Here is a 17274-nt window from a genome sequence, read left to right as displayed (position 1 = left end):
CAAAAGGCTCCCATATCAAGCGAGAGAAGGAGCACTCAAAGAAGAGATGATGGTGAGTCTCTATTTCCAGATTACAAAGGACGCACGTTCCTGAGACATTTAACCCCCAACACCTCAAGCGATCCTTGGTTGGCAGTCTTCTCTGCAAAGCCAGCCATGATATAAACGCATTACGTGGAATATGTTCCTTGAACCAAATAGTCTTGTGCTAATATTTGTTGTTGATAGTGTTTATATTCTTTTCTGACATTAGTATCCATATTTTTTAGTAAGCTGATCCAAAGAGATTAGTTTGTGGAGCTAACCAAACGAGGATTATAGTGTTTACTTTGAAAAAAGTAATAGGTTGAATGATAGATGGCGTGCGTGCTTTTTCACATGGACATCTGCACATATATTAAATTTGTAAGATTTGAATCATAGAGAAATATAGTGTAGATGTGAATCTTATATGAATAGAGTTCTACATATTGCTTATAGCAGTGTAATAAACTCCGTGTGTAAAGGAGAAAAAATGTTATATAAGTGAAAACAAAAATTATGATTTTTTTTTCTTGTGCCTATAGGCTCTTCGCAATTTGAAGAAGAAAAAACATATTATGTGAAAATCTTTGGCTCGGTCAAATTTTATCCAGTTGTTTATAAAAATATTGTTATATGATTCATGTAATTTTTCAGTATTGATTTAAAAGCCCAAAAAACCCATCTATACTGACTTTTTGATATATTTTTTTGTGATTTGAATTTAAAAAGAGATAAAACTTTTGATAAGTTATGTAAACTCAGAACAAGTATTGAGCTTTAGAAAGCATTTACATGTTTCAAACTTATAATATAAACATATATAATGTTTAAAATTATGCTTATAAAATCTGTGTAAAATGTGCGTGAATATGTTTCTCTTCTTTAATGTGTTAATCGTACTATATATAACATTATTTTAAAATTTCAAAATTTTTATGTCACATACAAAAAATCATCAATAAAAAATATAATTCTCCATCTACAACAAGGTGAAAAATTATAAACATATAAATGTAAATTAAGAAAAACTAACATTGGAAAAACAAGAAGTTAATGTAAAAGAAAAAACCGAAAAATAATATTATAAATAAAATAAATTTATAAGACACAATCCGCGTGAAGCGCAGAAAAAATTTCTAGTAGATATAATAGTAGTTGAATATATCACTGATCACGACAAACAACTTGAGTTAACTAATGAAGCCCCTTCATGTTTGTATTGTAGTACTATTTTTCATTAATTCAATTCTCTAAAAGTCTCTTTTCTCTTACAACTAATCAAAGTCATTTTGTAATTAATAAGATCTTTTTTTTTTGGTCAAGTAATTAATAAGATCTTTAAAAGATAAACGGTACCTGCGCCTCTCACGCCTGTCACGCCTGGCAACGGCGCCAATTTGATGATAGGAGTTTCAAGGCTCCTAATCAAATGTTGTAGTATAAAGGATGTTAAACCAGTTCTAAGTGATTTTAAAGCAAAGGGAATGCAAGACCATGCTTAATATAAGTGCTACCAGTTTTTGAGATGTTTTTAAACTAGATTACTACCTAAAATGCAATAAAGGACAAAGCTTTCTTTCTTATAAGAAGGGAGAACTCATGGGCTATGGGAATTGATCTTGGGTGATCAAGATTCAACCTAAAGGTGTCAACTTTGAACCAATCTATATCTACCTTAGGCCTAGACACAATCCTAAGCAAACTCTATCCCTAGATGAATGCTCATTTACCTAGATAACTCAAGCATCAAATCCCTTTGGTTGAATGTTATCTAAGTAATCATTAATCTCAAGTCTACTAGCCATCTTAACACCTTTAACAACAAATCCCTTTGGTAAAAGATGTTAAAAGCTTAGGATAGTTGGTTCAGGCATTTCATCAAACACCTTCCGGGTATGAAATGCCTAGAGCTCAACTTTAGAGAGGCCAACTCTAAAGTTGCATTAAAAGCCCTCTACTAGCAAGGAATAAGATGGATCTATACCTAAACACCTTAGATCTAGATTAATCACCCTTAATCTCCCTAACCCATGAATCCAAAGATGACTACTCACTACTTTCCATGATGAGCCCAAGAATCAAAGATGATTTGGTGCTAATCATGATTAGTGATCAAGATAATCAAGCAATCACAAGAGAGAAATGATCAAGATAGGATCTTTCACCTAAAAGTTCTTTTGTGATTAGATAGAAAACAAGATAAGATCCTACAATTAGGTCTGAAGGACCTTTACAGTAGCTTAAAGTCGAACCTGGTTTAACCCAACAAACATGGGTTAACCAAAACACAAATTGGTAATTATCTGGTCAAACACGGAAAATGTTGACTTTCTTGACTCGCAGCGGCCACGTGAAACCGCTCCGCCTAGCCGCTGGGACACTCGCAGCGGCTTCCTTGCTTCGTCATCACACCGCTGCGATAAGTACGAACGCGGCAGGGAACGGGGTATTTTCCCAGCGGTCTCGTCACACCGCTGCGTCAGGCCGCTCCCGCACTTGGTCTCCATTTCTTGAGTCTTCATCTCTCGTGCGTCTCCAGCGGCTTCAGTACACCGCTGCGACAAGTACGAACGCTACTGGGGATGAGGTATTTTCATAGCGGCTTCGGTTAACCGCTGCGTTAGGCCGCTCCCACACTTGGTCTCCGTTTCTCAACGCTTGCAGCGGCTTTTTGAGGGGCTAAAGGCCGCTGGGACGTCACAAGGCCGCTGGGACAGTTGACCTCTGCGTCTCTTCTCCGAGAATCACCAATTTTGCCTCCAAATCATCTCTAGATACTCCAAAGTCACCATGTAAAATCTCCATCACCTGATAAGGAAATATGTAATGCAATGCAACCTAAACATATCTAAATGCTATCCTAAATGATCAACATGTGCAAAAATGAATGGTTAAAACAATGCAAATTGAGAAGATATCAAACACGTCTGTGTGCTGTCTCAATTTCTATTCCCACTCGCCCCAATCTCTGAAATCGCAGAGGTTGCTCATCTCTCTGGTTGTGCAGGTTGAGAATGGGAAGAAGACATTGATACTTCATAGAACAAAGACGAGTGCTACAGTTAGCTCTGTGTTGATGGAGCTGAAACCTCTTTGGGGTTCTTCTCTCTCAATCAACTGCAATCCACCTGTGTTAGTTGACATTTTAATTTTTAAATCTGAAGTTTGATGAAAGAATATTTGATAATGGCAACTTCCTCTATAATGTACGCATGTATTTAATTGTTTGGTTGTTACAATTTCAGGGAAAGATGAATTTGGTGCCCACCATTTAGGCCAAGAGAGAAGCAGAGGTTGTTCCAGAGAATCCAGAGGCACACTTACTTGAAAGGACCAATGGACAAGGTCACCTCCGTTGCCATTCCTCTTGCCTTGGCTGCATCTCCTTTCTACATGATTGTAAGTTTATATCTGTTCCATTTCCTTGTTTGTTGTTTCTACTTCTCTCCATTCCCCTCTTGTATAGATTTTCTTGTAAATAGGCCGTAAAGGTTGAAGTCTTTGTGGTATAACAACAAAAAAACACTATTGTTCTGAGTCAGGTTTCAAATTGCAGGCCAATTGCTCTCTGTGTATTGCATATCTATAAACATCTACATGCTTGTATCCAATCTTCATGAAGCATATACATGTTTGAGCAATGTTTTTTTTCCTAAGAACCTCTAAATAAGAATTCCCATTGGAGTACAAAATCAAAGTATTTCTTAACTAAACTTCTTAACACACATTTATTATTAAAAAAGTGAAGAGTTCCATTAGGGATGCTAGGGATAATCATACTCTAATAATTGTATCTACAAACGAAAGAATTTTTTTATTATTGTTCGGCGGCTGCCTCTGTGTTGTTCTATGCTAATTACTCATGGCGTCATGGCAGACGCATAGACTAGCCGCGTGCCACACGCTTGTTCTTAGGATAAAAATCCTATATATATTATGAACCTAAAATGATACTATGACCTAGCATTCGAAGTAAAAAAAAATGTTTTAATTTAATACATACGTTGCGTTTAATTTTCTTTAACTATGTTGTTTATACCAGCATGTAACCTGTATTGAATAGCCTAAGCCAATAGATATAAGCGTAGGAGATGGTGAGTCTGTCAAATAGTCAGACCACTTCAGTAGAATATAAAACATTCATCTCGAGATTAAAGACAAGAGTAGGTGCAATTCTTTTTTATGACCCTAGCTAGCTCATGCTTCAACTTTATTTTGACCCCTTTGATCTTTTATTAGCCCATGAGGCACTGTTCATTTCTTTTGGTCGACATGACTATTTAAATTTTTATTTGTGTTTAACTTAATGTGTTTTTCTTCTTTTTGAGGTTTTTCATAAAATGTTAAAGATGAGTAAAACCACTGCCAATTTTGATGATTCAATTTTATATTTTTTTAAATTGCAATTTAATTTTATGATGTATTTGACATATGTTTTTACTTTCAAAATTTAACGACATATTTGAATAGTTATTTTCATATTACTTTTTTTATTAACACGTCTCATTTAATATTCTAGTGTCCATTTGTCTATAAAATGCATGTTTGAAAACGCGGCCGAGACGGCTGATTAAACGGTAGTGCTACATTCGGCGGTGATCCATCGTGACGATTCTATGATACTCGGTGAAAAAACCGGATTCGTCGAAATTATTCAGTTTTTGTTATTGGAAATTGACTGTTACGTGATATATATGCCTGCATAAATAATAAGAAAGCGGTAAAAAAATCAATAGATTACGTTAAAAAATTGTGTTGCGGCCATTGACATATCACAGGAACCTTAAAAAAAGAAGATAAACTAATTATGATTTTGTCATTAATGAAGAAAAAGTAAAAGAAAAAAAAGACCAAAACTGAATATTTCTGCGCTCGAACCTGAGACATATTTTAAATAATAATCCAGGAATTCCACTAGACCACAGATAATCTTTGACATTTTACCCGTATATATAGTGATAATATATATTTATCTGAAAATTAAAAAATAGTTAAAATTAATTCTCGATTAATCTCTGCATGTTTTCTGAATTTATGTTAACTCGTTAGGTCCGGATCGGCTTTCAGATTACGGCTAGCGCAATGATAAAATTTGAATCATCCAATGTACGGTTAATTATGTTATCCGCTCATTTTTTGTTGCGAGATAAATCTATATAGTGGCCCGAGGCGAATAGTGCTCTCTTACAAAATTTGGGGGCCCTGCCTAGGCGAATGCCTTTTTTAATAGGCTGTAAGCACGGCTCTGCTTGAAAGTTCCAGTTTCTCCGGCATACTTCATGTTTCCGATGTATTCCGACGTCTTCTCACCGGCGGAGCTTTCTTTCTCTTGTTCAAACACGTCGATTGTTGCCATGAATTGTACTTTCTAAGCTTACCCTTCCACCATAACCGTCGCTCCAAGTTGAGACTCCAACAATCTCTGGTTATTTGACCACAGGGAAAACTTGATCGAACTAGAGTAGATTTTTTATTGGACTATCTTCAATCAAAAAAAGATGCCAACTATACTAAATCCCTCATACAACGATCAAGATAAACCAACATTTCAATCATTCCTTTCATACGGGATACATCACTCATATGCTAAGGAATAGCTTTAAAAGAGTGAGCTTTACACCCGTAGAAAAGGGATCTGAGCTAACCACAGAAAGAGAGAACCCAGCTCAAAAGTAAACGGGATTAATATTAGTTGTGAAAGGGGGGATATTTATATATACTCAATCTACATCGGAAAAAAACATAAGAGTGATGATCAGTTCCGATTTGATTGGGATTAACACCTCAAAAGCTCACCAAACGTGAAAAGAGAAATGTAAATTCGCCAAAGCGAAGCAAACAAGTCGATCTATAGATCGAGTAACTATTTTACATCAAAAAAAAAACAAAAAGAGATTGGTAACCGGCGGCGATAAAACCACTGGTCACCGAAAATGATTTTCAGTTCTAAGAGGTTTCTAGTGAGATGGTAGAGCAAACAGAGAGAGAGAGAATGGTTGCCATTTGGCCCACTTTCAAATGATTGATGCAAACGTAGACCCACCAGTCTAACCCCTTTAATTAATTATACGGGGGTTATAAGTTACACTAGACCCTGACCCACCAGTCTAACCCTTTTAGTTAAACGGATATGAATTTTCGGTTTTTGGTTATTTATTTAACTAAATGATGTATTTGTAATATTTGATGTATTATATTCATCAAGTAAATAATTTTTTGGCATCTTAAACTATCTATTTATGACGAATATTTGATATCATATAAAAAATAGAACAAACAGACGTAATTAGAAAATTGTAGACGATATATAAAAACAATGATTATTAATGTAAAATATGAAGAAATATTATATTATGACTTAGTATAGCATAAAAGATTATAAATTAGTTATACATGTTTAAAAAAAATACAATAATTTTTAAACTTATATGAAAAATTTAACATATAAAAATAGGCGATGAATTAGTCATCAAATTGTAAATAATTTCATAATTATATTAATAATAAATTATTTGTAGTCTCTGTTTTTTGTCAAGATAATTATTAAATATCCATAACATTAATATGTTAAAAGGCCATATTATGAAAGCTCATGTTGTAACCGTTTTTTTTCGGGAAGTGTAACAAAAAAATTATATTTAACTCTTCATTTTGTTTAAGTTCTGTGTCAGTAAAAGATTAAAAAAATCTCTCTAATTTTTTCAATGTTCAATTTGAAGCTTATTATGCGAAAATAATACGCAAATATAGGCAATTGGTTGGAATCTCTATATCTTTATATTCTTACAAATTTTAAATTTATTGTTTCCTCTTCTTCAAGCAAATCAATTACCGAAGTAATAGATCAATTGGTTGTAATCAAATCTATTCTTATAATTAGTGTAATTATGGTTACAGTTTCTATATTTAATAAGTACAATAAAAATACAACATTGAAGATATTATGTTTTGATTAATAGAAGATATTGAATTTTGAGTTTGTATTTATTGATTTGTTTTTTTTATAAAGCTTAAAAAATCAATAAGATGATTGGTTGGTTGATACATCCTATAAGGAAAACGAAAACTATAGGTGGTTTGAATATTGTACATCGATCAATGCATAATGTAAGTTGACTATATAAAACTTGAGATGATCATTTCAAACTAAAGTATATGCATTTGTTATATGCATTTGTTATATTGTAGTTAATATATTTTAAATATTACATACGTCAACTGATTCACGTTTTCGTAAAAATAAAATTTAAGTTCATTATTGGACCGTACTTATCCGTAATAAGCTACGTTAAATATGATGTATTTTTAGGTTTCATTTAATGACATTAAGTTTAAATTTGATTAAGAAAAAATTATTAATTTAACTAAGAAAGACAAGCATTAAAATATTTAGGTTCATATAATGACATCAATACTATTAAAAGGGAAGGAGTCTAAAAAAATCTACTTATAAAAGTTGTTTGGACCCTTTCATTTAACTCATTATTTTTTTGGTATTATCTTAAATTTATACTAACAATATGTTATCATATATTTCTCTAACAATAATTTAGTCAATTCTTTTATTTATTTAAATCTCACTCCTAAATCCTAATCATTACTATTACTATATTTATCATTTTGATTTTTAATCGTAAAACCATTGAAACTAATGTTTTATATTATCATATAATATATGATTTAAAGCATGATAAATTACAAGACATATATGTGTACATTCTAACTTCCTCTTTCGTTTATAATAAAGTAATCATATCATATATAAATTTTTCCACTAAAATGTCATATCATATACTAAACTTTCAACCGTCTATAGTTTGATAATATTTTCATATTTAAAAATGATTTTTCTGAATATTCATGTTACCTTCACAAAAATGAAGAAATTCATTGGTTCTATTAAAGCTAACCTGACTTCACGATATCAGTATTGATTATTCAAGATTTTGAAAATTATTTGTTTAGATATTATACTCTTATATACTTTTCACTTTAAACGAATCAATACTATTAAAAAGGAAAGAGTTTTAAATAATCTAATATAAAAAAGTTGTTGGAGTTATGTATAACTATTTATTATTTTTCTGATAATACATTAAACATTCTAAACATACAATATTTTAAATATTTTTAACAGATCTTAATATTATTTCCTATGATACTTTTACTCAGAAAAAAATTTCATCAACCATGTTTTTGTACAATAACGTTAAAAATCTATATCAAAAAATTGTTGGACCTGATATGGACGTAATGGGTCCACATCTGTTCGAGTATTTAAGATCCTAAAAGAATTTGAAATATATGAAAAATCTGAAAAATATCTGAAACACGAAAAATATTTGAAACTCCAAACAAATACCAAAAAATTCAAATACCTAAAAATTTAAAATCTTATTCAAAATCTGACACGATGAACTGAAAATACCCAAAATTTTATCCAAATACCCAATTTTTTTTTTAATTTGAAAAATTTACCTGAAATCAAAACTCTAATCGTAAACCAAAAACTTAAAAACAATATCCATAATACCGGAAACATATTCGAAATATCTAAATATACCTAATAAACACATATTTATGATCAGATCTAGGGTAGGACCGGGACTCAAACAAAGACCTGCGGGTCAAAAAAACCCAATAGGTTATCTTCTTTGGACCTGAACTAAACCTATAATTTTGGGTCGGTTCGGTTTGTTGTTTTGATCCGGATATAATTCTCATGTCGAAAAGAAACTTACGTAAAAGTGTACACATAAAATTTCAAATAAACTAATTTATAGATTATATAGCTGTTAAAAATTATGTTTTTCGATATAATAAAACTTTGTATCTATACTATTAAAGCAGAATCCCTACTAGGATTCTGCCCTTAAATTTTCAAGGTATTTACAACTCTCTGCCATTAGTTATTTTCCTTTAAAAAAATAATAATAATTTGTGACTCCATTAATTCGACCAATCAAAAAGGAGTTTTTATCCCACTGTTTTTAGTGACAAAAAAAAATCCCACTGTTTTCAAAATTCAAAACGAACATAAATTTTAGCCCAACCATATTGCAGCAATTTTTTCCTAATTGTACGCATCATTTATTTCCTAAACCTATTTCAACATTAATGCATTAAAGTTTTGCAATCAAAAATCTATATTATTTAAGGAAATATCATTACGAAAATATTCAGTTTACATCTGTCATCTGTGCAAGACTTTACCATAGACAAGATACAATATCTCACTTAAGTTGCAACTCCTACGAAAGTTCGGTTTCGTGTTTATACCAATTTCAGAACAATATATCTTCCTATAACATAGCTAAAGTTAGATCTGCCGTAAATGGGTTTATGACCTTACAATATATACATATGAAATCTAATACATTTTATTGTCAGACGAAACTATGTAAATCATCTTTGCAAATGAGAATGTAAGTAAGAATCAGTTCAAAAAAAAATGAGAATACAAATATTTTATGTCTACTTATATACTCTTATAAAATATGATAAGAGAATACTATGACTCTTTTGTTCTAACTATTTTAAATTTGGTATATCTAACATGTAAAAAGATAAAAGTTTCATGACTCATGCAAGAAGGTTAATCACGCGCTTTCAAAGCGCGGGTCAAAATCTAGTTATAATATAATCCAACAATTACGCGCTTTCCAAGCGCGGGTCAAAATCTAGTTAAGTTTAAATTTGATTAAGGAAAACTTATTAATTTAACTGAAAAAAACAAACATTAAAATAAATAGTTTAATTAATTCTTAATAACATGAAAGTGTAAATAAGGGTGCGATTGGTAATGGCTGTAGCTTTAAAATTTTTGCTGTAGAAAAAAATCTGTAGACTTTTTGATGTGGCTTTAGATTTTATTGCTGTAGAATTTTATGGAAAGCACTAAACAATTGCTTTGGATATTTGGCTCTGCAGAGCACTTGTACAGCTGTAGATTAATTCAAGAGCTGTGGTTTAAAAAAAAAATTAAAGCTTGATTGCTCTCAATTTAGTGCTGTGAAAATAAATAGGGCTGTAGATAACACCTACAGCAACTACCAATCACCCCCTAAGTTAGAAAAATTAGAGGTATTTTTTAATGGGTACTTCTATTTTAATAATATAGATTTAAAAACAAAAGGACAATATTGTTAACCGTATAGAAATTAGAGGATAGTAATTGTTTGTTGAATCAGACAAACAATTACTATCCATCCATACGTGCACGTGTGAACGATGACGTGGACACAAAACATAGAGAACCTTATTGTCTTCTTCTTCCTCAAGACCAATTCTTTTGGTCTGCACCTTTAGTAGCGTGAGAGCTCAAGAGGAGAAAAAAAAGATCGCTTTTTGAATCAAATGAGAGGAGGAAGGAACACATCAGGAGAGACCCAATTCGTTATCGACTCAGAGATCAATCATCGATTCGCCTCCGTCTTCATCTAGGGAGGGTTTCCTGTGAGCTCCCCTGTTTCTTATACTCTGTTTTGGTATTGTGAGGTGCTGACGACCCCTCTAGATTATTGATCGGTCGATACAATTTTGTGAAAAGTATTGGTCCACACACCTTCGCACCATAGACTGATAGACACATAAATGTTGTGCTTAGTGGCAATCTATGTCCCGAACAAAATCACCCCTAGAAGACACAGTACACTGAACTGAATCAATGATCAATGTATCGTATCCCTCTATGCAAAATGTTTGTGAGACAAAAAAACAACAACAGCAAACCATGTGGAAATTGAGGTATATGTCGATGGAAGCGGAGAATCAACGAAGGAGATCAAATGTGCACATGCTCCTGAGTTATTGATCTTGCACATGATGTGATTCTGTTCTTGCGACTTATAGATGTTTTCTTTGAATACTATACGTACAGTTAATTATGATTCAACGTCAAATTATCAACTATACCAAAAATATTACTCTCATGCTAAATCTTACTTCTTTTTCATGACCATAACAAGAAAAGATCTCATTCTAATTCCTATGTATTTAATAACATATTTTTGGTTAGTTTTCCTTCCGGAAATAGATAAACAGATCCCTCAAACTGAGTATTTTGTTTGTTTTAAATTTAAAAACATACACATGATCCGAGACTCCGAGTCAGTGCTGAGATATTGCATTAATAATTTAAATTATCTCAGTAAGCAAGATATGGTTGCCTACCAAATATAAACAGAATCAAAATCAGTTTTTAATTTGAACTGCCAAAAAACGACCCTTTGATTCTGCTAATGAGCCATAAATTTTATATTTGGCGTAAAATAATGACATATTCTTCTCAAAAAGTAAGGACAAAACAATCAAATTATAAATTTAAAAATTGGTATCGAGCCAAAAATTTAAAATATTATGTTAAAAAGAATATAATTATGGTGCTTAACCTCAACCAAGTTATGATACCATAGTAACATCATTATTTCGAACCATTAACACATGCCAAATATAGTAATTATATGTAAGTTTGAAAAATTATATAGTAATTAAGAAAAGTTACCTTATTTAAAAAAAATTATTGTTAATAATTCAAAGCTGACTTGTAAAATTGAAAAGGTATACAGAGGAGAAAAAGCCGCTCTGTCTCCCTCCTTCCCCCTTGTTCGTTCTCTTCCACTCTCCTCTCTATATCCTCCACATCTCTCTCGTTATCTCTCTCATGACTCTCTTCTGATCTTGAAGCTCATTATCATTTGGATCCAAGGCAACATCTTCAGGTAACACCAAAGTCTAAGAACTATAAATTGTCACGTTTATGATTTTTATTACAAGGTAAAGAGATCATGTTTGAACATAGAACATATATAGACTGTTTACTCTAGAGGTTGATTGTTTCTCATTTCCGTTTTTTTTATATATATATTTTCTTGCATGAATCATTCAGATTTCATTAGGAAAAAATGAATCACGTACCTTCTGATCAGAGCTTTTACATTGAAAGCGAGGATGAAGACGACAGGAAAGATTACGCAGAAGAAGAAGAAGAAGAAGATGGTCACAGCCATTCTGATTCCTCTGATGCTAATGATGAACATCACACGCAGAATAAGCCTAACTCATACACTACGGCTTGGCCACAGAGTTACAGGTCTATCTCTATCCTAGCATGCAAATTCTTGGTTGATTTTGTAACAAAAAGGGTTATTAATTAATATGCATTATTTATTTTGATGTTTTGTGTGTTCTTGTTAATGTTTTGTAGGCAATCCATTGATCTTTACAGTAGTGTACCGTCTCCAAGTATCGGTTTTCTTGGGAACAACTCGATGACGAGATTCGGAAGCTCTTTCTTGTCTTCTTCCCTGATAAGAAGACACACTCCTGAATCTTTACCTGTTGTTACAAAGCCTCTGCTCGAAGCAGAAGAACAAGCACCACCACCACCTAAACACAGGCTTAGCTCTCATGGCTTGCTCCCTCCTGTTCCTTCTAGGAGAAGTTCCATGCGAAAGGACGAGAGAGTGTCTCATGAAGTTCCCATGTCACGCAATAGCTCATATGGACAAGCTGTTATGAATGGTGAGTTTCTTTTTTAGCAAATATAATTAATGCTTGTGTGTTATTGAATTATGAAATATATTCGGATGCTCTTTGTTTAGATTCTTTCACACTCTGATATGTGTATATGTGCCTAAGACCTTTGTCTTTTCAAAATGAGAGAAAAGTACAAAACACCAGCCACCTCTATTGTCCTATAGCACATGGAAGCACATGAACGAAACTGTTAAGACCAAAAACGTCTAGGTTGAAAGAACATGCATGATTGTAATCTCTCTTTAGTAAACTGATGACATCATCTTGTGTAACATGTGGGTCATGTGCTTACAGGATTGAATGTTCTATGTGGAGTTGGGATACTCTCAACGCCTTATGCTGCTAAAGAAGGAGGATGGTTAGGATTAGGGATACTGTTTATATATGGTCTTCTTTCTTTCTACACTGGAATCCTCCTGCGTTATTGCCTTGACAGTGAGTCTGACCTTGAGACATATCCTGATATTGGCCAAGCTGCTTTTGGTACCACTGGTCGTATCTTTGTCTCGGTAAGTGGCTAAAACCTTTTTTATTAATATATCCTATGAATTTTTAACATGTTTCATCAAATCTAGCAATAGAATACTCCTTTGTGATGAAGAGTTAATTAAGTTGAGATTATTAGGTAGCTTAACACTTTAATAGTGGAATTTGGTATCATTATTTTCACTTTATATTATTTTTTTCTTTTTAATGTGTTGCAGATAGTACTCTACTTGGAGCTATATGTAAGTACTTGCATTCCTCCAGCAAATGACTACAATTTATACTTTATAAATAGAAATCACATGACTCTTTTTTTTTTTTGTAAAGAAACATACATAATCAAAGAGATTCCAAGTGGTGTTTACGTATGTAGAATCCATGGCCCCATGTTGTGAAACACGTTAGCACAGGGCCCCAATAGATTTCTCCCACTAGCTTGTTCTAGATTTGGCACTACCTGAAACTTTTCCCTTTGATTTCTATTTGTTCCTTCTTAAAGCTGCTTTGACATCACTAAAGCAGCAAAAGTATTTATATTTTAGATTGAATGGTCCCAAAAGGTACTAGTGTGAAATGATTAGTTCAATAGTATTTTTTTCTGACAGTTTAGTTTAGAAGTAAACTAGTTCTGCTCTGGTAACTGCTTATAGATTCTTTCACAATTTTTTTGTTGCACCGTAAAAGGTAAAATGTGATATCATAAAACTCAGTTTTTACTTCAGTAGAAGTGAGTATGTAACCTTGAATATCTGCAGGGTTACACTCTTGCTGTTCTGTGTGGAATATATAATGTTACATTATTGTATTTTTATTGCAGGCGTGCTGTGTTGAATATATAATATTGGAGAGTGATAATTTGTCTTCATTATATCCAAATGCTGGTTTAAGTATTGGAGGTTTTGAGTTAGATGCACGTCATCTATTTGCATTGCTAACCACAATCGCTGTTCTCCCCACCGTTTGGCTCAGAGATCTCAGCCTACTGAGTTACATCTCAGGTGAAATTGTGTTTCATTATCCTTTAGTTTAGGAGATATATATAGTCACGTCTAGGAATGTTCTTGACATAATGATTTTGGTTATATTTTGTCAGCTGGAGGGGTGATTGCATCGGTGCTAGTGGTTTTAAGTTTGTTTTGGATTGGTTTGGTAGATGACGTTGGAATCCACAGCAAAGGAACTACACTGAACTTGTCAACTTTACCTGTAGCTATAGGTCTATACGGTTACTGCTACTCAGGACATGCTGTTTTCCCCAATATTTATACTTCTATGGCCAATCCAAATCAATACCCTTCTGCTCTCTTGACATGGTAAGCTTATTACACTTTTAATAAGTTTATGAACCTTCCTCAACATATCTAACACATATGTCCAGCACCATTCATTTTTTTTTGTCACATATGCAAGCATTTTGATGATACCACAATGATTGATAATTGTTTTTGCAGCTTTACTATTTGTACTCTGATGTATGCTGGTGTTGCTTTTATGGGTTATACAATGTTTGGAGAAGCAACAGAATCACAGTTTACTCTCAACTTGCCTCAGGATTTGGTTGCTACTAAGATAGCTGTGTGGACTACTGTAAGTAGTACTTATTCTAATGTTGGTTATGATCACATGAGAGCTTAACCTGTTTTATCTTAACTGTTTCACAGGTGGTCAATCCATTTACCAAATATCCTTTTCAAGAAAATTACTCAGCTATAATTTTATTTTATTGTCTAAAAAACTGACCATCTTTTTGTGTCCCCTTAACAAAAGGAAAGCACATATGCTTTGACCTTATCTCCAGTAGCACTGAGTCTTGAGGAACTAATACCATCAAGGCATAACAAGTCACATTGGTACGCCATTGCCATTAGAACCGCATTGGTCTTCTCTACTCTTCTTGTTGGTCTTGCAATACCTTTCTTTGGTAAGATCCTCTCCACCATTTTGATTGTAATGCTCATATACTTCGGAATCAAGTTGACAATGAAACAACATCTTGCAGGTCTTGTCATGTCATTGATTGGATCATTGTTGACAATGCTTGTCGTAAGCTATCTTTCCCTTCTCTACTGGTTTGACTACAAGTGAAAATCTTAAGTTTTGTATACATACTGTTTTCTGCAGACGCTAATACTTCCACCGGCTTGCTTCTTGAGCATAGTACGGAGAAAAGTTACCCGGACACAGGTACTGTTCTTAGCAATTCTGTATTTATACCAGCTTATCATAACACCATTGTTTTGTGGATGTTTTATTTTGTTTTGTAGATGATGTTATGTGTCTTAATCATCGTAGTAGGAGCAATATCTTCTGTCATTGGCTCATATTCAGCTCTCTCTCAGATCATTGAGAAACTAAGCAGCTGAACAGTCTTTTTCGTTTTTTTTTACAAACTCTTATACCCACCTTTTGTCTTTTGTTTTCATATAGTTTGAAACAAATACATTAATGATGTATTTGATTTGGCTACTTTTTAAACTATGTCTCAATATACAAAACTAAATCTTCTATATAAAATCTTTTTGCTTAGCTATCAAAATCCAAATCTTTCTCTACAACACCATCATTTGAAAACCTGCAACGACTCCTTCTACTCTTGAGAATCAACTCCGAACTCTTCATCAACTGAATATACTTCTTCCTCACAGCCAACACAGGATGCGGCTCCACGCTAGCTTTGTCTCTATAAGGCTCTCTGAGAATAGCTGTACAAGTCTTGTTCTTCATAGACAAGTAAAAGATCTGCGGATGCCTCTCAAAGGCCTTGTGAACCTTCTGAGGCAACCCAAACCACTTCTTGAGGCACAAAAGCTTCTTCCTCTCTGCGGAATGGTCGACGAAGAGGCAGAGCAGCTCATGAAGAAACCCAACGACTCTCTTCTCAGCAACGTCACTGCTCGGATCCAAACGAGAGTAATCATCGTACGGTGATACGTAAGGAAGCCGTTGAAACTCTTTTAGCCAATCTTCGATCTTGACTCTCAACCTACAGCCTTTTGACGGAAACAGAGGAAACTCAATCTCAGAACAGAGTAGTCCTCTGTTCTCAGAACAGAGTAGTCCTCTGTTCTTGATTGCGTTCTTCTGCAACAAAGACACAACCTTTTCTCCGTTACTACACTCCACAGCTAAACCCTTAACCCCATCTTCCATATCAACAAACCTAAACGAAGAATCAAGACTCATCATGTAATCGTCAGGCAGACCAAGATACCATTTCATCCCTTGAACAATACTCAAAGGCAAGACATTGTCTCTACTCATCAGAATCACCTTCCTCAACCTACCACGCAAGTCCTCAGCTGAGTCTTGGTACACTCGTCTCTCTTCCCTGTCGAGCTCAGCAGCTTCTGGCGTCAATCTAAACCAGGGGAGGTTGTGCTCGGGACCGACGAACTCCTCGAAGACACTAGGAAACTGCCGTAAGAACTTTGTGACTTTGGTTGATAGGTCGAACTGGTGGGTCTTCTTGGAGACGGAGGAGATTGGGATGCAGCTGTTGGGGTCGCTGGTGATGCAGTTCTTGAGAGCGATGACGGATTTGAGCTGAGGGGAACGGAGGATGTGCTCTATGTTGTCGAAGTATTGGTCTTTCTTCCATTTCATGTAGACATCGACGTAGGTGCGGATCTGTGTGGAGGAGGAAGGTAGGGTTTTGAGGGTTTGGGCACGGCGGCTGATGAAGAGCATTGGGGAAGAACGGTAGGTTTGGCGACTTGTAGAATGTGAAACCAGTTAAACCTCCTAGTTTAAAAAGCTTGTCCTAATGAAATGTGTTGTTGTAATAAACCCTAACTATTACTACCATTTTTTTTTTTTAGATTTTCGGATTTAATTTCGTAATCTCATTCTGGTTTTAAATATTTGAATCGACTTTATTAGTAAATAATATCTTAATTCTATATTTTTTAGAATGTTTAAAAACTATATTTTATGCAAACTCGAAGTTTGGTTCAGTTATTTTAAGAGTTAAATCAAAATAAACATAAAATAAGTATTTGAATCTAATTTCTGGAAAGTTAATTTAAATATTAATTCATATCTTTAGGTGTTATTGGATATTAAAAATTCTAAAAAACTGAAACTCCTATTTAAAAAAAAAACGAATCTAAAAAACTACTTATTAAGATTTTGAAAAATTATCTCAATTACTAATTCATATCTGTTTTTTTTTTCTTACAAATCAGATAAAATAACTCGTAATACTAGAAAACCCCATTTTACAAAATC

The 17274-nt window shown here is 33.5% G+C and overlaps 2 protein-coding genes and 1 long non-coding RNA gene across 4 annotated transcripts; 1 reads left to right on the top strand and 2 right to left on the bottom strand.

The window, feature by feature from the left end:
* Positions 1-735: 735 nt before the first annotated feature.
* On the bottom strand, positions 736-7531 carry LOC117133682. The gene is made up of 2 exons (XR_004457620.1): positions 5808-7531; positions 736-5446 (listed from the first exon to the last, which is right to left on the bottom strand). It is a non-coding gene; the product is annotated as an uncharacterized LOC117133682 (long non-coding RNA).
* A 1256-nt stretch (positions 7532-8787) lies between these two features.
* Positions 8788-15573, top strand: LOC103865703 (amino acid transporter AVT1C). Of its 2 annotated transcripts, XM_009143541.3 has the most exons (13): positions 8788-11744; positions 11912-12115; positions 12230-12546; positions 12856-13070; positions 13266-13289; positions 13865-14045; positions 14141-14360; positions 14499-14634; positions 14709-14728; positions 14823-14968; positions 15047-15090; positions 15169-15231; positions 15312-15573. In XM_009143541.3, exons 2-13 carry the CDS (start codon positions 11928-11930, stop codon positions 15408-15410), a joined length of 1653 nt encoding a protein of 550 aa, XP_009141789.1. In that variant the 5' UTR covers positions 8788-11744; positions 11912-11927; the 3' UTR covers positions 15411-15573. The 2 variants fall into 2 exon arrangements, with proteins under 2 accessions (XP_009141789.1, XP_033145737.1); XM_033289846.1 differs by having other exon boundaries at positions 8788-12115.
* Positions 15475-17027, bottom strand: LOC103865704 (protein WHAT'S THIS FACTOR 9, mitochondrial). The gene has a single exon (XM_009143543.3). It carries the CDS (start codon positions 16732-16734, stop codon positions 15571-15573), a length of 1164 nt encoding a protein of 387 aa, XP_009141791.1. The 5' UTR covers positions 16735-17027; the 3' UTR covers positions 15475-15570.
* Positions 17028-17274: the final 247 nt, after the last annotated feature.

The sequence above is a fragment of the Brassica rapa genome, chromosome A04 (genome assembly GCF_000309985.2).
Source record: "Brassica rapa cultivar Chiifu-401-42 chromosome A04, CAAS_Brap_v3.01, whole genome shotgun sequence".
In the NCBI taxonomy this organism is placed as follows: Eukaryota; Viridiplantae; Streptophyta; class Magnoliopsida; order Brassicales; family Brassicaceae; genus Brassica; species Brassica rapa.
The sequence above is the reverse complement of the archived record's forward strand: the minus strand, read 5'-3'. Positions and strand labels throughout refer to the sequence as shown.

Bases quoted from the DNA above. Each gene is read 5' to 3' on its own strand.
- LOC103865703 (XM_009143541.3), top strand. From the start codon at position 11,928: ATGAATCACGTACCTTCTGATCAGAGCTTTTACATTGAAAGCGAGGAT. The intron at 14,635-14,708 runs GTAAGTAGTACT...ACTGTTTCACAG, and splicing joins AGATAGCTGTGTGGACTACT to GTGGTCAATCCATTTACCAA. The intron at 14,729-14,822 runs ATATCCTTTTCA...AAAGGAAAGCAC, and splicing joins GTGGTCAATCCATTTACCAA to ATATGCTTTGACCTTATCTC.
- LOC103865704 (XM_009143543.3), bottom strand. From the start codon at position 16,734: ATGCTCTTCATCAGCCGCCGTGCCCAAACCCTCAAAACCCTACCTTCC.